Source organism: Carcharhinus amblyrhynchos, chromosome 4 (assembly GCF_965287045.1).
Source record: "Carcharhinus amblyrhynchos chromosome 4, sCarAmb.v2.hapA, whole genome shotgun sequence".
Lineage (NCBI taxonomy): Eukaryota > Metazoa > Chordata > Chondrichthyes > Carcharhiniformes > Carcharhinidae > Carcharhinus > Carcharhinus amblyrhynchos.
In genome coordinates, this window is record NC_137327.1 from 87,731,528 (window position 1) to 87,755,664 (window position 24,137).

General features: G+C 43.5%; 1 protein-coding gene across 3 annotated transcripts in view; it reads left to right on the plus strand.

Moving 5' to 3' along the window:
• Positions 1-24,137, plus strand: part of stard8 (StAR related lipid transfer domain containing 8) — a 198,531-nt gene that overhangs the window by 152,350 nt on the left and 22,044 nt on the right. For all 3 annotated transcript variants that reach the window (XM_080187504.1, XM_080187500.1, XM_080187501.1), the window contains 6 exons: positions 3,465-4,804; positions 14,260-14,433; positions 17,271-17,430; positions 20,231-20,429; positions 22,534-22,744; positions 23,753-23,867. In XM_080187504.1, the coding sequence (XP_080043630.1) occupies positions 3,465-4,804; positions 14,260-14,433; positions 17,271-17,430; positions 20,231-20,429; positions 22,534-22,744; positions 23,753-23,867 (2,199 nt within the window). The remainder of the gene's footprint in view (positions 1-3,464; positions 4,805-14,259; positions 14,434-17,270; positions 17,431-20,230; positions 20,430-22,533; positions 22,745-23,752; positions 23,868-24,137) is intronic.

Below are 24,137 nucleotides of genomic sequence, written 5' to 3' on the forward strand. Positions count from 1 at the left end.
TAAGGTGCTAAATTGGGGGAAGGCTAATTACAACAATATTAGGCAAGAACTGAATAATGTAGATTGGGGGCAGATGTTTGAGGGCAAATCAATATCTGGCAGGTGGAAGGCTTTCAAGTGTAAGTTGATAGGGATTCAGGACTGGCACAGTCCTGTAAGGATGCAAGATAAGTATGGCAAGTTTTGGGAACCTTGGGTAACGAGAGATTTTGTGAGCCTGGTCAAAGAGAAACAGGAAGCATTTGTCAAAGCCAGGAGACTGGGAACACACAAAGCAAGTGTGGAATACAAGGAAAGTAGAAATAAACTTAAGCAAGGAGTAAGAAGAACTAAAAGGGGTCATGAAAAAGCATTGGCCAGCAGGATTAAGGAAAATCCCAAGGCTTTTTACATATATATAAAGAGCAAGTGGGTAGCCAGGAAGGGGGAGGGCCCCACTCAAGGACAATGGAGGGAATCTATGTATGGAGCCAGCGGAAATGGCGAGGTATTAAATGAGTACTTTGAGTCAGTATTCACCAAAGAGAAGGACTTGTTGGATGATGAGTCTGGGAAAGGATGTATAGGTAGTTTGAGTCATGTTGAGATCAAAAAGGAGGAGTTCTTGAGAAACATGAAGATAAATAAGTCTCCAGGGCCTGATGGGATATACCTCGGAATTCTGAGAAAGGCAAGGGAGGAAATTGCTGAGGCCTTGAGAGAAATCTTTGTGTCCTCACAGGCTACAGGGGAGGTCCCAGAGGATTGGAGAATAGCCAATGTTGTTCCTTTGTTTAAGAAGGGTAGCAAAAATAATCCAGGTTATTACAGGCCGGTGAGCCTTACATCAGTGGTAGGGAAATTATTGGAGAGGATTCTTTGAGACAGGATTTATTCCCACTTGGAAATAAGTGGACGTATTAGTGAGAGGCAGCATTGTTTTGTGAGGGGAAGTTGTGTCTCACGAACTTGATTGAGTTTTTCGAGGAAGTGATGAAAATGATAGATAAGGGTAGGGTACAGGATGTTGTCTAAGTGGACTTCAGTAAGGCCTTTGACAAGGTCCTTCATGGCCGACTGGTGCAGAAGGTCGCATGGGATCAGAGGTGAGCTGGCATGGTGGATACAAAACTGGTTCGGTCAAAGAAGATAGAGGGTAGCAGTGGAAGGGTATGTTTCTCAATGGAGGGCTGTGACAAGTGGCATTCTTCAAGGGTCAGTGCTGGAACATTTGCTGTTTGTGATATATATAAATGATTTGGAGGAAAATGTAACTGGGTTGATTAGTAAGTTTATGGACGACACAAAGGTTGGTGGATTTGCAGATAGCAATGAGGACCATTAGAGGATACAGCAGGATATAGATCAGTTGAAGACTTGGACGGAGAGATGGCAGATGGAGTTTAATCCAAACAAATGTAAGATAATGCATTTTGGAAGGTCTAATACAGATTGGAAATATACAGTAAATGGCAGAACCTTTAGGAGTATTGATAGGCAAAGGGATCTAGGTGTACAGGTACACAGGTCACTGAAAGTGGCAATGCAGGTGGAGAAGGTAGTCAAGAAGGCATATGAAATGCTTGTCTTCATTGGCCGGGGTATTGAGTTTAAAAATTGGCAAGTCATGTTGCAGCTTTATAGGACTTTCGTTAGACCGCACTTGGAATAGTGTTCAATTCTGGTCGCCAGAAGGATATGGAGACTTTGAAGAGGGTACAGAAAAGATTTACCAGGTTGTTGCCTGGTATGGAGGGCATTAGCTATGAGGAGAGATAGGAGAAACTTGATTTGTTCTCACTGGAGTGACGAAGGTTGAGGGGAGACCTAATTGAAGTCTACAAGATTATGAGAGGCATGGACAGAGTGGATAGTCAGAAACTTTTTCCCAAGGTGGAAGAGCCAATTACTAGTGATGGGGCATAGGTTTAAGATGCAGGGGACAAAGTTTAAAAGAAATGTATGAGGCAGATTTTTTACACAGAGTGGTGAGTGCTTGAAACTCATCGCTGGGGGAGGTAGTGGAAATGTATACAGTCGTGACTTTTAAGTTGTGTATTGACAAGTACATGAATGAGATGGGAATAGAGGGGTATGGTCCCCAGAAGGATAGGGGGTTTTAGTTAAGTCGGGCAGCATGGTCGGTGCAGGCTTGGAGGGCGGAAGGGCCTGTTCCTGTGCTGTAATTTGTTCTTTGTACATGTGTCTCCAGAACAGCAATGCAGTTGACTCTCAACCTCCCTCTGAAGAAGGGCAACCAGGAATGGGCAATAAGTGCTGGCCAGCCAGCGATGCCTGTGTCCCAGGAATGAATTAAAAAAAACTCACGATTTCTAGGTTTCACTGGCTGTTGGCCTCTTGCCACCATTCTCATGGATGGTGAGTGCGGGCTCCAGATTGCCGCCACTGAGTGTAATTGTCAACTGTGGTCGGACAATGTTATTTAAGTATGATCTTTGCCAATGTTGGAAGACCCAAAGATGGGATAAGATGTATTAATATTGTTGTTCCCCATCTGTAGCCTTGATCAAACCTTCCTTAAGTTGCTGAGATGCTTTCAACATTAGTTGGCAGCACCCCAAGAACTCTCTAGGTGCTTCGACAGCCTGTCCTAAGCAAGTTGACCAGATGGCACTATGTGCCAAGCAGTAGGTTGAGACACAGGAAAACCACATGTGGGTGTGAAGAGTATTGGCACAAAGATAGGAGGAAGGTGCTGTTTTGAATACGGCTGCTCTTTGTTTGTGGATTAATATCAGTCTGGGGGAGGGGGAGTTCTGCTCCTGGAATGGAAAGATTTTTTGTTCTGGCAGCCAAGGAAACGGAGAGGTGAATGATGTTTGCAGCTGTCATGTGGGCTTGTGTTTGTTTTCCATATGTGGCTGGAAATAAGCAATATTGCAAAAGATTGTGGGGTTGGAGAATAGCAAGAAACTGAATATGACTGCCATCAGTAACTTCAAAAGATTAACCATATTCTGCAGCAGCTATGTGACCAAAAAAGTCACTTTTAATTCAGAGAAAAAACAGCTTTTATTTAGACCTTTACGATTTCAAGATGCCCTAAAGATTCTCTAGGTACAATGAGGTACAAAAAGTTAAAAACAGCAAAATTTTCTTCATGGTCCAACTCTTCTTTAAGTCTTTTGAAGATGATCTTTTAACACAAAATGGAGCTCCAGTGCCAGATTTTTCTGGGAGTACTATACACCTGTGACTTTCCATTATGGGAAATTTGCATGCAAAGGCCGCTAATATTCTTAAGCAGGTAAATTACATTGCTGCTCTAGCCAAGAATAGTCAGGTACAGAAACCAGATAAGCTATAAGGGACCAGTGTGTGCAGTGTTCTTCAAGAGCAAAGGAATAGCATTCATTTTTCAGGTGGTCTTTGGGGGCAGGGAAGAACACAATCAATAGAACTCTCCCTTGTCCTTTTCTCAAGATGTGACCCTTTTTTATCTATTGTATCATTTATTATTCTAGGGTGATGATTCTGAAGAAGATGACCTCTGCGCTATCAGTGATCGCTGGGCATTTCAGCGAGAGAGCAAAAGGTGGTCGCGGCTGACAACTGTCAATTTCCTGTCGAACCGAGCTGAGATCCTAAACTCAACAATGAAGGAGTCAGCCAGTCGGGAGAGCGTGCTCTCTGACCTCAGTGATCCTGAGGCTAGTTCTGTGCGGAGCAGCAGTAGTGCTGGGAGCGTCCAAGAGGTGTTGGTAGGTCATTCTTCAGGTGCTGAGCTGGATCCAAAGGAAAGTCCAAGGAACGTTATGATGGTTCATTCCCCAGCAACACGAAAGCCTGACGACTGCTCTAATGACAACTTTAATGACAACTTTATTTCCACTGGAACACAAACAACTCTAGACTTTCTGGCAAGCCCCAGAAAACACAGGACCAAGAGCTTTCTGAGACGGATTGAGTCCCTTCGATTTAGAACTCTTCGGGGTAAAAGCAAAACTATTTCAAAAAACAAACAGCCAAGATGTGACACGACAGTTACCCAACTGCAGTGTGAACCTTCACAGAGCAGCAGTCTTCTGGAAAATGAGAATAAGAGCCCAAAGGATTTGATGAAGGATTTTTCTCAATCTGGTATTGCATCTCCAGCTGACAGTAGACACAGAGAACATTCCAAAGCCTTCCACTCCCGTAGTAGTCGCAGTACAATACACTGTGGACTCTACTTGGAGGACTATGAAATCGGGCTTATGGCCTCCAACCATAATAGAAAAGATGAACCTTGTTCATATGAAGACTATGTTGTGCATGTCCCCACAAACTACAAAGTAGGGACCTTCCCCAAAGCCCTCTCGATAGAAAGCCTGTGTCCAGGTGCAGATGACCATTTGGTGAACTGGAGATCCGAAAACTTGTCCCTTGGAATCTCCACCTGCAGTAGCATCAACAATTTTCAACTTGCGTTTCAGGGCCGAAGGGGTTCGTGCAGCTCCATGGGGAGCAAGCAGAGTGTTTATGACAATGTGCCTGAGACTCATCCATACAATGACGTGGCTGGGCGTGAGGACGTCTTTAAACAGCTAGATGATGTTTTGAAGAATGTCAATGGGTTACAGCACTCAGTAGACCTCTGGTCAAAAAGGATATGCACAGAATGTAATGACACAGAGTCTGATTCTACTGGAGAGACAGTTTTTCCATTGCAGGGTCTAAATTTTGAAGACCGTTCCATGTCTGACGTGGGGACCTCTGCAAGTGATTTTGACAGTACTGGAAATTCACTAATTGAAACGGAAGAGATCGAAATGAGGGAGCGGAGAGACTCTGGAGTAGGGGCTTCACTTACCAGACCAAACAGGTTCGTGATTTTTGACCTTCTCTTGGGAAATGGTCACAGATGTCAATATAACAGCATTTTGCAGGCTATCATAATTACCTTGCTGAGCCAGCTTTTGAACTGATTTGACTTGATTTATTATTGTCACATGTATGATTTAGTAAACGATGAAAAGTATTGTTCCTTGCGTGAACAAAGAACAAAGAAAATTACAGCACAGGAACAGGCCCTTCGGCCCTCCAAGCCTGCATTGACCATGGTGCCCGACTTAACTAAAATCCTCAGTCATTCCGGGGACCATATCCCTCTATTCCCGTCCAATTCATTTACTTGTGAAGACACCCCTTAAAAGTTACTAATGTATCTGCTTCCACTAACTCTCCTGGCAGCGAGTTCCAGACACCCACTACTCTCTGTGTAAAAAATCTGCCTTGTACATCTCCTTTAAACCTTGCCCCTCGCACCTTAAATCTATGCCTCCTAGTAATTGACTCTTCCACCCTGGGAAAAAGCTTCCGGCTATCCACTCTGTCCATGCCTCTCATAATCTTGTAGACTTCTGTCAGGTCTCCCTCAATGTCCATCGCTCCAGTGAGAACAAACCAAGTTTCTCCAACCTCTCCTCATAGCTAATGTCTTCCATACCAGGTAACATCCTGGTAAATCTTCTCTGTACTTCTCCAAAGTCTTTTGGTAGTGTGGCAACCAGAATTGAATGCTATATTCCGAGTGCAGTCTAACTAACGTTCTACAAAGCTGCAACATGACTTGCCAATTTTTAAACTCAATACCCCGGCCAATGAAGGCAAGCATGTCGTATGCCTTCTTGACTACCTTCTTCACCTGCATTGCTACTTTCAGTGACCTGTTTGCCTATCAATACTCTTAAGGGTTCTGCCATTTATTGTATATTTCCTATCTGTATTAAACATTCCAAAATGCATTATCTCACATTTGTCTGGATTAAACTCCATTTGTTATCTCTCCGTCCAAGTCTCCAACTGATTCTGCTGTATCCTCTGATGATTCTCATCACTGTCCGCAAATCTACCAGCCTTTGTGTCATCCACAAACTTACTAATCAATCCAGTTACATTTTCCTCCAAATCAAAGAGGAACACCACTTGTCACAGCCCTCCATTCAAAAATGCACCCTTCCACTGCTTTGCTGTGTCTTCTTTGACCAAGTAAGAAGTCTCACAACACCAGGTTAAAGTCCAACAGGTTTATTTGATAGTAAACCCACAAGCTTTTGGGGTTTGCCCCTTCGTCAAGTGAGTGGAGAGTTCTGGTCTCTGACAGAGCATATAACAGCACACACAGTTTACAGAATACTGATTAGAATGACCTTCTTTGACCAAGCCAGTTTTGTATCCACCTTGCCAGCTCACCTCTGACTCCATGCAACTTCACCTTCTGCACCAGTCTGCCATGAGGGACCTTGTCAAAGGCCTTACTGAAGTCCATGTAAACAACACCCACTGCCCTGCCCTCATCAATCACTTCCTTGGAAAACTTGATCAAGTTTGTGAGACACGACCTCCCTTCACAAAACTTGATGTGCTTTACAGACAAAGCATACCCTGTATAAAGAAGGAAAGGAGCGGGTGCAAAATGTAGTTTTACAGTCATAGCTAGCGTGTAGGGAAAGATCAACTTAATATGAGATAGGTACATTCAAAAGTCTGATGTCAGAAAGCATTGTTACACAGTTTAGAAGAGTTAGAATAGAGTTTTTAAAAAGATAGAATGAGAGTAAAAGATAGAATTAGAGGGTATGCTGGGGACAACATGCAAGAAATTGCCACACTCCAGTGCCATCTTGGATCAACCTGCGTTCTAAAGGTGAGGGAACTTACAACTCAAGTGTAGGTTTGTCTTATATTAGGTGACCTCAGCCAGTAGGTGCTGACAATCTGCTGCATTTGCAGTGGTCTAGCTTCCTGTCTCTGATCTCTATCCATTGTAATTCTTATTAATCCAACTTGTAATTGTTTGCGTGAACATTGAATAAGGGGGGAATGAAGCAATTGATTGCTTCATTGATTGAAGCTATGATGCAACTCTTAATCAGACAACTACCAAATATCTGCTGCTTGAAGAACGGTTATTTGAGTGAGATACTGCCCTTGCAATTTCACATCTTCATCCTGTTGTAATGCCCTCGCCTTTGGGCTGAAATTGGCTATTTCCTCACAAATAAGGGATCCAAATTGTTGTCAAATTAACAAATTTTCCTCTTGTCCTGGAAAGGGAGAAATTTCAGGAGGGGTAGATAATCTCACACTTATGATATTGTCCACACTATGCACAGTGAGAAATGGTTTTGAACTTACTGCCCAACCAATACACAGGCTGCATGGTGGCACAGTGGGTTAGCATTGCTGCCTCACAGCACCAATTGGATTACTAAAAATTACAACGGAAAACCAGGAGCAAGCTTCACTAAAGTATCTGCTGAATTACTACAATTAACTGCGAGCAATTATAAACAGTGAGATGAATATTCAAACAAATGTGAAAACTATATACAAGAAGAAAGCATTGCATTCATATAGTATGACATATCTCTCAAACACTTCTCAAATTTCTTCAAAATGCAATTATTTTCGACTCCTGGCTTGGGACACAGTGGTGACTCAGGGATTTTCACAGTAACTTCATTGCAATGTTAATGTAGGCCTATTTGTGACACTAATAAATTAAACTTTTTAAACTTTAATATGCAATATCAGGGCAGAATCTGGAAAGGAGTACTTAGAACATAAGAACATAAGAAATAGGAGCAGGAGTAGGCCATCTAGCCCTTCGAGCCTGCCCCGCCATTCAATAAGATCATGGCTGATCTGTCGTGGCTCAGTTCCACATTCCCGTCCTCTCCTCATAACCCTTAATCCCCTCGCTTATCAAAAACCCATCAACCCGCGTCTTAAAAATATTTAGCGAGGCAGCCTCCACCACCTCAACGGGCAGAGAATTCCAGAGATTCACCACCCTTTGAGTGAAGAAGTTCCTCCTCAACTCCGTTCTAAACCGCCCCCCCTTTATCTTGAGGCTGTGCCCCCTAGTCCTACTGTCCTTTCTGAGCGGGAAGAGTCTCTCCACCTCTATCCTATCCATCCCATTCATCATCTTATACATCTCAATGAGATCTCCCCTCATTCTTCTAAACTCTAACGAGTACAAGCCTAGTTTATTCAGCCTCTCCTCATAGCTCAACCCCCTCAACTCCGGTATCAGCCTAGTAAACCTCCTCTGCACTCCATCCAAGGCCAAAATATCCTTGCGTAAGTACGGCGACCAAAACTGCACACAGTACTCCAGCTGCGGCCTCACCAATGCCCTATACAGCCGCAGCAAGACCTCCCTACTTTTATATTCAATCCCCCTCACTATGAAGGCCAGCATCCCATTCGCCTTCCTGATCACCTGCTGCACCTGCAGGCTGCTGGGTTTTTGCGACTCATGCACAAGGACCCCGAGGTCCCTCTGTACCGTCGCCTGCTGCAGTTTTTCGCCACGTAAGTAATAGTCCTTCCTACCATTATTTTCTTGGGAAGTTTTGCAGAACAGGATCTGCTGAAGTTTGTTTCCAGCAAAGTGCAAAGACAGTAATCTGCCTACTGATATCATGTTTTGTATCATCAGAAACATATATGTCACGTGTAACCAAAACACATCCTAGTTCAGATGACTGGAGATTGCTATGATATTTGATAACTTGCTATTTCATTCCCCAGATAAGATGTTAGACAGGGGTTTGATGGTTCAAGTAATTACTAAAGGTCCCATATTTGCAGAGTGTTCTCCTCAACATTCCCAACTCATTAAAACTATCCAAAAAAATTAATGGATGTTCATTTCATTTTTGTTTATGATATTTTGCTGTGTGCAAAATGGCTGCTGTATTTGCCATTTTAACAGTGATCACTCACTATATTTCAAAATAATTGCATTTTGTAGAAATTTGAGATGTGTTTGAGAGATGTGTCATTCTATATGAATGCAATGCTTTCTTCTTGTATCTAATTTTCACATTTGTTTGAATGTTCATCTCACTGCTTATAATTGCTCGCCGTTAATTGTAGTAATTCAGCTGATACATTAGTGAAGTTTGCTCCTGGTTTTCCATTGTAATTTTTAGTAATCCAATTTGTAATTCATAGAACCATAGAATCCTGCAGTGCAGAAAGAGGCTATTTGGCCCATCACATCTGCACTGACCACAATCCCACCCAAGCCCTATCTCCATAACTCCATGTATTTACCCTAGCTCGTCCCTATGACACTAAGGGGCAATTTAGAAAGGCCAATCCACCTAACTCACACATCTTTGGATTGTGGGAGGAAACCGCAGCACCTGAAAGAAACTCACTCAGACACGGGGAAAATGTGCAAGCTCCACAGAAACAGTGACCTAAACCGGGAATTGAACCCGGTCCCTGGCGCTGTGAGGCAGCAGTGCTAATGACTGTGCCACTGTGTCGCACTGAATAAAGGGGAATGTAGTAATTCACTGCCAAATATATACTGCGAGGAAAATTTGTTAAATGCACCCTCTGGTGTTTTTCAGAAGTGACAACAATTTGGATCCCTTATCTGTGAGGTAATAGCCAATTTCAGCCCAGACAAAGGCTGGGGCAATACAATTGGATCAAAGTCCTTTGAGCTGGGATGATGTGAAATTGCAAGGGCAGTATCTCACTCAAATAACTGGCTCCAGTCAATGTAGCAGTAATGACACAATATCTGGAAGCATTGTTCCTGGGCTGGAATGGGTGGGTTGGGGAGGTGGGGAGTGAGGAAATCAGCTGGTGTTCCCATTTATGGTCACAACTAGAAATTGCATATCTGTGGACAATGAGTGAGGACAAGTTTTAAGCTTTACTGCCATGTCCTCATGGCCAAATATCCTGCCAACCTGCTCAATTTGTACTTGTAAATCAAGAATGTGGTTTCTCAAGGACAATTGGTGCCTTCATGAGAACAGGAGTTAATTGAGAGGAAAACAAAGTCGGAACTGAACTGAAACATTCTACTGAAAGAAAATCAGCTATTTCATAGTTTGTATATTATCCACCAGCTGTCCTCTGCTTGGGTCTCAAAAGTTCATTAGTGCCTTTTGAATAAGACAGTGTTTTCAATAGATTTCTATCTCTGCCTCATCTTAGCAAATGGTTTCCTGTGATAAGACCATTAGATTTAGGAGCAGAATTAGGCCATTTAGCCCACTGAGTCTGTTCCACCATTCAATCATGGCTGATAAATTTCTCAACCCCATTCTCCTGCCTTTTCCCAATAACCTTTGAAGAGAGACTAGTCAGTCATATCCTGTACATGTTTAACAAAGAGTCTGAATTAAAGTGTGCACATCAGAGTTCCATAAAGTAGGTCCTATAGTTATCAGTGCCCTGTGATTACACGGAGCTATGGAGAATCTGCCACCTTTCCCATGGAGATCTTAGTGTGCGCACAGGTCAGCAACACTTCTTCAAAGAGAAGGCGAAGAATACCACCACCTCATGTGCCACTCTGCTGAGGGTCACTGACACCTCTGCCTGACGTTCCCCCACTTCTTGTTGAGACTTGGAATCTTGCCTAGCTCCACATCTGACTTATGCTTAGCTGACGTCTCTTCCCCAGCATTTCTCCGAGTGCCAGTGACCCTGGCTGTCACTACCTCCTCCCACTGCAGACACGTGTCTGTGCGGTGACAGCCAGAGTGTGAGACCCTGCATGAACAAGATTTAGTACCCAGTGAAGTTTGTGTTTCTGGGCTGATGGGGGATGTAATGACTGCAGTGATGGCTTGAGAGGTACAGTATCATCCTCCTCAATCCTCTGTGGACTAGAGCCGCTGCTGGAATCATGTTCCAGGTTAGGCCTCATCCTCTTCTTGCTGGCATCCGTAATTGAAAAGAGGAGGGAGTGTGTGACTGCATGCACTGCCTCCAACAGGCACCAAGCATAACCCTTTGGTTTCTCTGTAAAGACAGTCAGCATAGTTCCTTACTAGATGGAGGCCGAAAGCTGACCTTATCACCTGCACCTGGTCTTGAACCTCCCCCTGCCTACTATTCATATAGTGTGAGGCACCAGGACTCAGTCATCCTGCCCTCTCTCTTATGCTGGTTGTGCATTAACATGTCCTATGCAAGGTGAGAAGATGGTTTGAGAGCAATTGGAATGCAAATAGCATTCACATGATGCCAGTCTGCACCAACAACCCACTAGCTACTGTGTGCCATGTGAAAGATACACTTCAGCTGGTCACACAAGGGTTTGTCAGTAATACCCTCCAGAGTAGTGAGCTCCTGCAGATAGATGGATAAGGCTGACTATGGCAAAGCATCAACAGCAAATGCTGGTGCCCTCTATGCCAACTTCACCAACATGAGCTGTCTCTGTGGCATAGTCAAAGACCCACAATCGACTGTCTATCTGCAGAGAAATGGACTGCAGTGGGGCTGCGAGGTGTCATCGCATCAGTTTGAGATGTGTTTTTAGGCAGTTTTGGCCTTGCCACTGAGGCCTATGTCCCAGTTCCCAATCAGGGAGCGGAGTCTGGGGAGTAGAGGGTTCACTTATCCTGGTGGCATGGATGAAATTATTCATCCTTTACTTGCACTGCAGTGGGGGGTCCTCTGGTGAATGCAGTTGGCACTCACCACCCTGGCGATTGCTGGGTTGGTGGGCCTCAGCTTTCCATGCCTCAGGCAGAAGGTGTTCTCCTCACCTCCACTGCATTCAGCAGTGCTTTCAGTGACGCATCGCTGAATCTGGGTTTTGGTGTTCCCTGGGTTATGCGTTTCTCATCCTGGTACGTAGTTAAGAGCAACCTGAAGCAGCCGCTGCCTTTTAAAAATGGCATCTAGATATGACAGCGAACATGCGACTTCCTGCTCACTCTGCCACAAACAACATAGGAAAACTCTCAGCTGCATAATAAACGAGCTCAGCAAAGCGCTATTTGGCGCAATTTCCCACTGGGTCCCATCGTGGACAACACTCTGGTTTCCCACACCTGCTCGAGGACTTAGGCCTGGAGCGAGAAGTCCTTTGTTGCACGTATATCCTTCCTTAAGTAACAGGATGAAAACTGTATATAGTATTCCAGGTGTGGTCTCGCTAAAGCCCTGTGTAACTGCAGTAAGATTTCTTTTGTCCTATATTCTTAATCCCTTTGTAATAAATGCTAGCATATTGTTTACTGGTTGCAGTATCTGCATGTTAACTTTGTGATTCATTTACTATGATGTCTTACTGGTTTCCCTCTGCCACATCCAGCTCACTCACTTATCCTGTCTAAATCCTTCTGCCATCTTTTGTGTCCTCTTCGCAGCTTACTTCCCAACCTTGCTTTGTATCGTCAGCAAACTTGGATAATTATGTTGGGTTTTCTCACCAATGTCACTGAAGTAGATTATAAATAGCTGAGGCTCAAACACTAATCTTTGCGATAACGCACAAGCTATTATGTATAGAGTGAGCAAAATGAAAACTGTGTGACTATTGTGACATTGAGCCTGAATCTTTCGGCTGTTGGATGAGTGCATCTGGCAGGCGGGTGTGAGAAATGCGTCTGGCCATGATCTGCCCCGAATTGCAATTTGAACCTGCGTGGATAATTAACGGGCAGCCAGCGCGAAATGTCCACTGGGGAGGCCAAAAAGAGGGTGGGCAGTAGGAAAAGAGAGATTGTGGGCTGCTGCTTCTAATATACCCCCTCAGGGGGATAACTGCAGCGGAACTATGCCGGGAAACTGCAGATTTTGCACATTCTCCCTGTTACCTCTGGGTGCTCTGGTTTCCTTCCACACTCCAAAGTTGTGTGGCTTAGGTTGATTGGCCATGTTAAATTGCCCCTTAGTGTCAGGGAGACTAGCAGGTTAACTACGTAGGTTGTGGGGATAAGGTGGGTATTGGTGCAGGCTCGATGGGCTGAATGGCCTCCTTCTACACTGTAGAGATTCTGTGAATCCCTTCTATGATAATACCTGTGAAAAATAAATTCCAGTGGAAAATCGCTGTAAACAGTGGTCCGGTCAGTGCTTTCAAGCGCAAATCTCAGTCCCCAGATACCTTATATTTCAACCCTGACATTTCAACTGGCCTAGATTGAGGTTGCCACTAAAATAAAAGCCGTCTGGTCAATCAGCTTGCTCACCAACTGTAAAAGCAGATAGGCCGTGTAAAATCACATTTGATTCATCCCTTAATAAGTTTAATTGCCTGCTTGGTTGTTGCCAGGCACGATTCCAACTCCTGTATGTATCCAGCAACCAAAATATCTTGTGAGTGTGTGGTAATGCTTGGATATGTGCCTGACGTCTTCTCATGTGACTTCATGTGCTTCTGCCACATGTCTGCCCGAGCAATGTAAGATTTTGACCATGATTTTTTTTTTAACTTGCATCTTTGCTCCAAGTTATTAAGTGGGTGCGTGGCACTTTGGGGGTGGGATGATGGCACAGTGGCTAGCACTGCTGCCTCACAATGCCAGGGACCCAGGTTCAATTCCCAGCTTGGATCACTGTCTGTGTGGAGTCGGCACGTTCTCTCTGTGTCTGCGTGGATTTCCTTCGGGTGCTCTGGTTACCTTCCACAGTCCGAAAGGTGTGCTGGTTAGCTGCATTGGCCATGCTAAATTCTCCCTCGAACAGGCACCGGAATGTGATGACGAGGGGGTTTTCACAGTAACCTCATTGCAGTGTTAATGTAACCTCCCTTGTGACACTAATACATAAATTTTATGATGTAACACTCCTAATTCCTCTTTCCTCTGTTTCCAAGTCTTGGTTAATCTTGCCTTGCAACTGCAGCATGAAACACTGAGCCTAGATGAAGTTATTCTCTGGTTATTCAGTCCTTCCTGAAGGAGGCAGTTGATCTTCACTTTTACCTCAGCCAACTTCCCAGCAGCGGTAGCCACTTCACTACCTGTGGAATCACAGCTGTGAACCCCTTCATAATATCCAACTTTGTTGCACCAGGTTTATAAAGAATCATTTAGAATAAAATTAAATATAGAGCCGAATTTCTTGTAAAGCCAACAAGGACCTAAATTTACACAAACAAAGTTGAAGACTGTTGGGAGTGTGGCAGAAGGGCCATAAATTGAGTTGAAAATCAGTGGGTCATTGGCCAAGCTCCCTGAATAATTCAGGGAAGTGAAAATCCTTCTTGAAATCTGTCTTCAGGCTGGGCTGCTGCTAGAAACTGAGTAGTGTAATGAAAGTTGCAACCCCTGTTTTGATGGGTGCCTAGAATAGCCCAGACACCTGCCTGGAACATTTAAATTGGGGAATTTTCTCCTTCTCCTGCGTACTCTGACAGGGTCAGTGGCAAGGTTTCTCAGTGGGTGCCTTGTGATACATTATGCTGGCACGCTGACCTGGCTGAGTTTGACCACGGGTATCTTGCATGGACTTGGTATTTGGTGTCCTGGGTTCATAATTAACATTTTCTTCCTCCAGGAAGCTGCGCTGGCACAGTTTCCAGAACTCTCACCGTCCAAGCCTGACCTCCGCTTCATTGGAAATCAACAGACAGTCGGCAGCTCAACTCAACCTTCTGCAGCGATTCTCCTTATTGCGCCTGACAGCCATCATGGAAAGACACGCAGTCCGTAGCAAGCAGGGCTGGAACTGGTCAGTGTCTAAGATTTATATGGGATGGCCAAGGGACTCACTCATTTTTCTCATTTGCTGCATCTGCCATGTTTGGAAAGCCAAGCTGCAGAACTTGAACATGGACTCCATGGCCAAGAAAAATGTTTTTCTCACCACTGCTCATAAAGCGTGTCAGAATTAGATCTGTAGTAATTCTGATTATAGTAAGAAGTCTCACTACACCAAGTTAAAGTCTGACATTTTATTTGGTAGCCCCATGAGCTTTTGAAGCTTTGCCCCTTCAGCACTCACCTGATGAAGGGGCAGTGCTCCGAAAGCTCATGCTACTGGATAAACCTGTTGGACTTTAACCTGGTGTTGTGAGACTTCTTGCACCACCTAATCCAGTCCAATGCTGGCATCTTTGCATCACATTTCTGAATAGACATGAAGTGTATAATGACCTCCAAAGGAAACATGATGAGTGATATGCAGATTATCCCACACGGGGCAATATTAATAGCCTGTAATCAAATAAAATATGCAGAAAATTGCCTCCAAAGCAATAGATACCCAGAGTGAGTCAGAGGCTGGAATTTAGTTGAAGGATTTAAATGGTTTATGTCTAGAAAACAAATACTCAGTGGTGATTAGTAGATGGGAATCCCATTCAGGAAATTGGACAATTAATTGATTCCTGATGATAATTTCTGATAGTTTATAATCTGAACCCAAAGACATGTCCCATCTATAAATTGCAAATGGTATATTTTGAAATTATATTCAGAGATATTATTAACACACAGTCCTCGCAGCAAAGTGATCAGACGAAGAAATCTTGGATTATATTTTTCAATTTTACTGAATCAATTGTAGCACTTCCACCATCATCCCAGCTGAGATCAGCTCATTCAATATAGTATGGGAATTTTTTGATTTGATTTGAGGTATTATTGTCACATGTATTGGTTTACAGTGAAAAGAATTGTTTCTTGCGCATTATGCAGACAAAACATATCGTTCATAGAGTACATAGGGGAGAAGAAAAGGAGAGAGTGCAGAGTATAGTGTTAAAGTCATAGGTAGGGTGTAGAGAAAGATCAACCTAATATATAGTAAAAAGCCTGATGGCAGCAGGGAAGAAGCTGCTCTTGAGTGGTTATCTCAGACTTTCATATCTTTTTCCCGATCCTTGATTATGCTGGCTGTTTTTCCGAGGCAGCGGGAAGTGTAGATGGAGTGGTTGACTCAATCTTACTCTTAATGTTGTTCACTTCAACTAATGGAAGATTCTGACTTTTTGTTGCTCTCTTTGTTTTGGATTTCTCAAGCTCTGGTCAAGAGGTCAGGTGGAAAATAAGCTTCCAGACTTCTTCCTCTAAGGATGTGAATCCAGCCTCCAGGAAACATAGGAGAGAGATGTGGGTTTGACTCTCCCTCTGATAGGATCGCAATCCATGTTTCATTATTCCATGAAACAACCCATTGACGTTCAGTGAAATTTGAACTTGTGGCCTCAAGAGCTGAAGGAAAATCAGATTATTTGTGTTAGTAAATTGCCAAAACATTCCCTCCCTTGTGCATTCAATAACTGGAATCTGTACAGTGGTTGTCAGGAGCTGGTCGTACACTCAGTGTCACCAAACTGTGACCTGGTGATCAAGAGGATTCATTTGGGATGTTTCCTTGAAGATAAAAAGCATCCTATTGGATATGAGCCCTGCTATTGTCTCTCCATATTTACTGTAACCAGACAGGGAATGCACAATAACAGGAATCCACAGGACTTGGCGTTGGTCCACCCCGGCCTTTGACTCTCAGAACATTGCAGATGGTTTCCTCCTTGCAGCTGTGGGGACTGGATGTAGATTGTGTCATATGACATCAGCGAGAGAGGGCGGAAATGTGGAAAATGAGCTTGGTGGTAGGCTTGGGGGGCTATGGTTGAATTGTTCATAAACTCACAAAGGGTGGAAACAGATTGAAATTCTTTGTGTCAAAGCATATTGAGAGAGGTGTACTACAAAGAAAGGTAAACAATCTGTGAAAAGGGAACGAATTTGGAAAGCAAACCCAGAACTGGAGGACAGGATACAGAAGTCAAAAGCCTGAAACGAGGTTTAGGGTCTGAAGTTCAACTTTGGTGGAACTGGAAAATGGATGATAATGAATCACTACACACCTCCCCCGTTTGTCATTTCTCTTGCAAAGTGGATAGAACTAAATCTTCATTTGCAGTAGGTGTAGAATCAGTGTTCAAATGTTCATGAAATGGGATGGGATGTTCACAGTCTCCTGCTTCAATTTCCTCTAGTTGGAGACACCCAGATGCAAGTAACTGATGTTGAGCATTACACTGGGAGTCTCAGAGTAGTGTATTTGTCCAGCTGTAGGCCCCAGAGGATCTGGTACTTTTATTTCAGGACTCATTAAACTGTCGGGCTATAGGATCTCACAGCTTCCAATTTCCTTCTTCCACGTGCAGAAATAAATCTCTGCTGTAAATGTGTTGAGGGTGCAAATGGATCACAGCGATGGTATGCTGCAACAACAAGTGCCATCCTCAGCTCAGTCCCAACAGATTCCATCCCATGCCTGTCCAGGTTCAAGAGATTTGAATCCAATATACTTGGACCTTAGGAAGAATGAGCATAACTTTGAGAGAATGCAAGGAAGTTTGTGTTGGAGGGGGATGGGCCAAATGATAAAGTTTGATTGTTATTTCACAATAATAAGAAATAAAATAAAAAGAAAGAACAAGTCTTAATGGCATTTTGTCAATAATTCAGGTCATTGTAATTTTATTTATCTAAATGTTGTTACCAATCCAAAGGATTTGGTGCCTTATTAACTCTTCTGCTCTTGCTACCCCACAGGGGTGTTCCCAAGTTCATGAAAAGGAGCAAGGAACCAGACTACAGAAGCAAATATGTGTTTGGTGTGCCGCCAATTGTAAATGTCAAGAGGTCAGGACAGCCGCTACCGCAAAGCATCCAACAGGCCATGCGTTACCTACGCAGCCAGTGCATGGGCCAGGTACGTTTGCATGTTCTGCTGCAAATCTAAACTATTTGTAATGTTCACAAGAAGGATTCTCTTTGGATGTTATCAACAGCAAATGTTACTCAGAACAGTTTGCCACAAGGGTAGACACAACAAGGTTTTCATGTTGTGACTCCTGGACCATAAAATGTCTGTGAAGAGATCCGAAATAAAAATAGAAAATGCTGGAAAAACTCAACCTCCGGAATTCTACCACCTCGCCTGCCACGTAATTGGAGCAGGCGAGGGTGGACAACGGAAATGTCCATTGACTTCAGGCAGGAATTTCTGGTCTTGCTCGAGCAAAGCTGTAAAATCCCTCCCAGTGGGTCTGGCGGCATCTTGTGGAGAGAGAAACAGAGTTTCTTTGGAATTGGAGAGAGGTAGAATTGTGATGGGTTTTGTGCTGTGCTTTTCCAGCATTTTCTGTTTCTATTTCAGATTTACAGTATTTTGCTTTTGTTTTAACTGAGGAGATCCTGATCTCTTAGGTCATCAGATGTCCTTTGGATTTTTCCCTCTTTGTTGAGTTGGCATTTTATTTCTTGGTATTTCTTGCACTGTATGCTTATTGAATATTATTTTCTGGTATTGTTATAGTAATGTTGTAGGTAGTTGACATTATTCTTTACAACACAGGACATGAGATCCTTAAGTTTGTTTCAGTCTGGCACAGGATTCCCCATAGAATCTCAATATTTCCAAAAGGACAGCAAGGTTTCATCAATAATTGTAGGGTTTTCTGGGAAGTATTTTAATATTTGCGGATTTTGGTCACAGAAACGCTTGATAACCATTGGTATCCTTGCAAGATTGGCACCTTTGTTTGACTCCAGGTCAGAGGTAGTGAAAATCTCTTAATGGAATTGTACAATGTTGCAAAATGTTGGTGTTCCAATGGATGGGGTTAGGCATAGTTTTACAGGTATGAATTCCCACTCTTATATAAGTTCATCATATCCAATGTGCCACCCTAGGTCAGCCAGCCATGTGCTAAGTTTGAGAAAAGAATAGAGAAGAGTAGGAAGTAAGGTCATCATAAGCTAGATTTGTAGATCCCCAAGTAACTGAGGTATGAATGAGCTAGGCAAAGCTTTGGATAAATGCTAATTTGAACTGAACCCCAACCAATGAATGACTTGCAAAGACCAGAAGAGGAGCTGGGAGGAATTACATCAACAAAAATAGGAGGGTGTAATTCCCCTTTCCCTGAAGTACAGGCAATCTGCCACTGTTGGGTGGATCAGTGTATTGAGTTCAGCAACTTTGCTACTCACAGCAGCTGTAGAATCACAGAAAGTGACATTACAGAATTAACCTGACCATCAGTGCATCATGGTTATTTATTTATTAGTCTCAAGTAGGTTTACAGCAATGAAGTTACTGTGAAAATCCCCTAGTCGCCACACTCAGGCGCCTGTTCGGGTACACTGGAGGAGAACTTAGCATGGCCAATGCACCTAACCAGCACATCTTTCGGACTGTGGATGGAAACCGGAGTACCCAGTTCCGGAAACCCATGCAGACATGGGGAGAATGTGCAGACAGTGACCCAAACCAGGAACTGAACCTTGGTGCGAGGCAACAGTGCTAACCATTGTGCCACTGTGCTGCTTCTTGACTATGGTTTATCCAATCTCATTTCCCCAAGACATTCCCTTCACAATTAAAAAATAGCAGTAAGCTATTGGGGCAATGGTTAAGTTAGAATAGACTAATTACCTCCTATAGCCGCATGTATTTTTAAAGTCATTTCTCCCCTGCTAGTTGCATCTTTACACTGGGACTCTGGTTTAGCCTATACGCTCCAGGTGCTGTCTATATAGATACAGTAACTGAAGAGGTTTAAGAAGATGTGCCAAAATCACTTCTCTCTGCTATGTGTTTTATCTCTTACTCTCTTTGACAAATGGGGAGGGGGGTGATGTAGTGGTGTTGTCATTGGATGGGTAATCCAGAGACCCAGCGTAATGTGCTGGGGGCCCAAATTCAAATCCCACTGCGGCAGATGATGAAATTTGAATTCAATAATGGAATTAACATGTTAACCATGGCCATGAAACCATTGTTGATTTCATAATGACTTGTCTGGTTCACTATATTCTTTTAGGGAAGGAAATCTGGTTTTGGCAGACCAAAAACAATGTGGTTGACTTTTAACTGCCCCCAGATCAGGCCCAGCAAGGCACTCAGTTCAAGGGTAATTAGAGATAGGCAATAAATGCTGGCCAAGCCAGTGACACCCATATTCCATGTAAGAATGAAAAACATTCTGGAATTGACTCTGATATCCAATCTCAGACACTCTGAGCTGGTCCTCTGCTATCTGCTATCGGCGCATGGTGGCACAGTGATTAGCACTGTTGCCTCACAGTGTCAGGGACCTGGGTTCGATTCCTGGCTTGGGTCACTGTCTGTGTGGAGTTTGCGCATTCTCCTCATGTCTATGTGGGTTTTCTCTGGGTATTCCGGTTTCCTCCCACAGTCCAAAGATGTGCAGGCTAGATGAATTGGCCGTGCCCCTTAGTATCTGGGTAAATGCAGGGGGTTATGAAAATAGAGCCTGAGTTGGTGCAAACTCTGGGCTGAATGGCCTCCTTCTGTACTGTAGGATTATATGATTCTATCTTGCAGCATCTCCTTTCAGTTACAATGACGGGGTGTCCATCGTCTCATCTGAACTCAGTGGTGGATACTGATCAGGTGTCTGCTTTATATATTTGGAAAATCTCCCACTGAGAAATGGTTTGAGTTGATTGGATTTGAAAGATGACCACTGATGTTTTCTAAGCAGGTTGGCATCTTCAGGAAGTCGGGGGTGAAATCTCGAATCCAGGCTCTGAGGCAAATGAATGAAAACAGTCCGGAGAATGTTAATTATCATGGCCAGTCAGCATTCGACGTAGCAGACATGTTAAAGCAATATTTCCGGGACCTTCCAGAACCCATCTTCACGAGCAAATTGACAGAAACCTTTCTACAGATCTATCAGTGTGAGTAAAATATAGAAAATGCATTTTCTTTCCCTCACTCCTGATTGTGAGTTGTAATATTGTAAATTCAATTCATGAGTTCTGACTATCTTAATCTTAGTGCAGTGTTCTCCTTGTAGCTCAGTGCAAATCACACTGGTTTTCTCACCCAAGATGATGTTTAGGGTGGAATTTTCCTGTCCTGCCCACCACAGGAACCATAGCGGGTGGGACACGAACCATACAAAGGTTCGTTGACCTTGGGTGGGATTTTCCGGCTTTGGGGTGAGGGTGGCCAGAAAATCCTGCCCTTTGGGTGGGATCTTGAGCCCACTCTCGCCATCCATGAGATTGCCAGCGGGGGCACAAGATGTGGCAAAACCTAAAAGTCACAGATCTCAGCGGTGAGATTGTGAATCCTGATTTTTGCCACCTCTTGCCAGCAACATAATCAGGTTAAGGCACTCCCCCCGCTCCCCCCCCCCCCCCCCCCCACTTTAAACATGGCGCCCTGATCTCCATTCAGCTGGGCTTTGCCGACGTGTTTAGGCTCCATCCCCTGCGTGACGATGTGAGACTCGCCCAGCTGGTTTTCTTTGATGGAGTGTGGTAAGATCTGGAGAGAAATGACTTTTCTCCAAAATCAACACTTTGCCAAATACTACTAAGATCATTCCTTTAGTCATTGTTTGGGAAAATTGACTTTCAAATGAGACATTAAATGGAGGCCTTAAATTGTGTCCTGGCCAATATTTAATCCTCAATCAGTACCACAAAGATATATTATGTGGTCAATTTTGGATTACTGATTGTAGGAGTATGGTGCATGCAAATCTGTCTTGTTTCCTACATTGCAAAAGTGCATAAAAGGATGGCATGATGGCACAATGGTTAGCACTGCTGTCTCTCAGCACCAGGGACTGAGGTTCCATTCCAGGTTTGGGACAGTGTGTGTGGAGTTTGTATGTTCTCCCTGTGTCTGTGTGGGTTTTCTCCAGCTGGTCTGGTTTCCTCCCATACTCCAGAAATGTGCTGATTAGGTGGATTAGTCATGCTACATTGCCCCTTGGTGTTAGAGGGGTTAGCTAGAATTAATGCATGGGGTTATGGGGACAGGGCCTGGGTGAGATTGCGGTTGGTGCAGGCTCGATAGGCCAAATGCCTCCTTCTGCACTATAGGATTCTATGAATATTAAAAAAAAACACTTCTTAATTGGCTCTAAAGTCCTTTGGGACAACTGGCAGTCATGAAAGATGCTATATGAATGCAAATTTGTCTTTTCTTTTGTAATGTAAGTGTTCAACTCACTAAGATATCTAGTTAGCTAAAATTGAGATTTTTATGATGCTGAGACCAAAGAACCTGTGACTCTCAAAGATGACACATTTAGATTAACTGTTTAACCCAGATTGTCCACCACACTGATCTGAATAATATTTGTTTTGAGATGATCTGAGTGTCAGGAATTAAACATAATATCAAATTAAGTGTGAGTTTCACAATTATTCTGATGGAATCTGAAGCAGTCAGGTTAGTTTTTGTTCCTTCATGGAATGTGGCATCACTGGCAAGATTAATATTTATTGTTCATCCCTTCAAAGTGGCGGGGAGCAGCCTTCTGGAACCACAACACTTGGTGTGTTGAAGGTGCTCTCATAGCACTGTGAGGTAGGGAGTTCCAAGGTTGTGACCCAATGATAAAGGAATGGTGAATTTGGCTAGCATACGACTTATATGAGAATTTGGAGGTAGTGATGTTCCCATGAGCATGTGGCCCTTGACTTAAGTGGTAGAGATCATGGGTTTGGGAAGTACTGTTGAAGCCTTGGCTAACTGCTGCAGTGCATCTTGTCGTTACTGAACTACTGATCCAGAGAAATGAGTTCAAACCCATGCAGACACAGGCAGAACGTGCAAACTCTACACAGACAGTAATCCAAGCCAGGAATTGAATCTGGGTCCCTGGTGTTGTGAGGTAGCAGTGTTAACCACTGTGCCACCATACTAAATATTGTATTTGTAATTAAGCCTGCAGTGAGGTTTTGGTTTGGTAAAATTTCTCAACTGTTAAAGTTGTAAGAATGTACAGTTCCATGTGTGTGAATCATCCTGTTTGTCTCTCAGATGTGCCAAAGGATCAACGACTCCAAGCCCTTCAGGCTGCTATTGTGTTGATGCCAGATGAGAATCGTGAGGTACTTCAGTCACTGTTGTACTTTTTGAGTGACATTGCATCAGTACAGCAGAATCAAATGACTGCTGGAAACCTGGCTGTCTGCCTTGCACCATCTCTGTTCCATCTGAATGTGCCAAAGAAAGAAAGCACCTCACCAAGGTGAGCTCACAGGAACTCTGCTGTTGTTAATTCCCTTTCGAATGGAGGAAAGACAGACTTGTCAATGATAGCATCAGAAATCATTTTGTTTATCAAAGCCCATCTCATAATGCATTATTGGGGTTTAAAGAGAGGAGTGAAAATTAAGTAAATTGAAACATAGTAATTAGCTGATGACAAGTCATGAATTTAGCAGGTAGTTGAATGTAAGAGGAAAGGAAAAAAAATGGAAGTTCCTTAGTTTAAAGGTTTTTGGATAGTCAGTGATAGACACTGTGGTAAGTGAGTCTTGATTTGCTTACCCTTCATCCTCATTCTATCAAAGAGCATGTGGGACAGTGTGTTTGGTTAAGAGATGATACAGTGGTTAAACCTCCATTGCTGGTTTATGCACATTGGACCAGTAGCTGGCTGGAAGCCATGCTGAAATTTCCATCTTGGCTATTTCTAGAGGGGAAAAAAAAATGGCCTTGTGCTGAATGCAAGCTTTCCTTTCAGTATTTGGGAAAGCAGCCGGCATCCATATGGCTCAGATGACCCAACCAATGGAGTTACTGCAGACTTAAGAAGGCAAGCATACTGGTGGTGGTGGTGGGGGTGGGGCTACACTCTGGCACTTGCAAGAAGATGTCCAATATTAATCTGAGGCAATGAAGGTGAGAAGCTGTGCGCCCTTAAAAGAATTTGTTCCACTCATCTAGAAAACAATGAGCAACACCACAGCATTTCAAAATGTCAAAGAGGCAAAAAAATGGCACTGGTACCACTATAGAACTAAAACCTCCATCAAAGAGTGCCCAACTTCCCCCCCCCTCCCCGCTGCTTAACTGTATGTGGATACTGATGAAATGTGGAAGATTGTATTGTAGCTCAGTATTCTATCTGTCCAGTGATTAATATGGTACTATATGGTGACAGTTTACATCACAGAAACACTTATGTGCCTGTATGTGTAATGTAACTTTGCCTAGGATTTTCATGCCATGTTTTTCCTGGCCTTGTTGGTAGGGTGATCCGAAGGCGGGGTGTCCTGAGCAAGCCTGATCAGAGGGACCTCAATGAGAACTTGGCAGCAACTGAGGGGCTGGGTCACATGATCGCAGAGTGCAAGAAACTTTTCCAGGTATGATCAATAGGGGAGATGGTGGCATGGTGGTAATGTCGCTGAACCAGTAATCCAGAAGTGCTATGGGGACAGGGCTGCTACTGGAATTTAATTTCAATTAATAAAACCTGGAATATAAAGCTTTTCTTAGTAATAGAGCCCATGAAATAATCATTGATTGTTGTAAAAACCCATCTGCTTCACTAATGTTCTTTATCAGTCATCCGTTGGGTGGCATGGTAGCACAGTGGTTAGCACTGCTGCCTCACAGCACCAGGGACCCAGGTT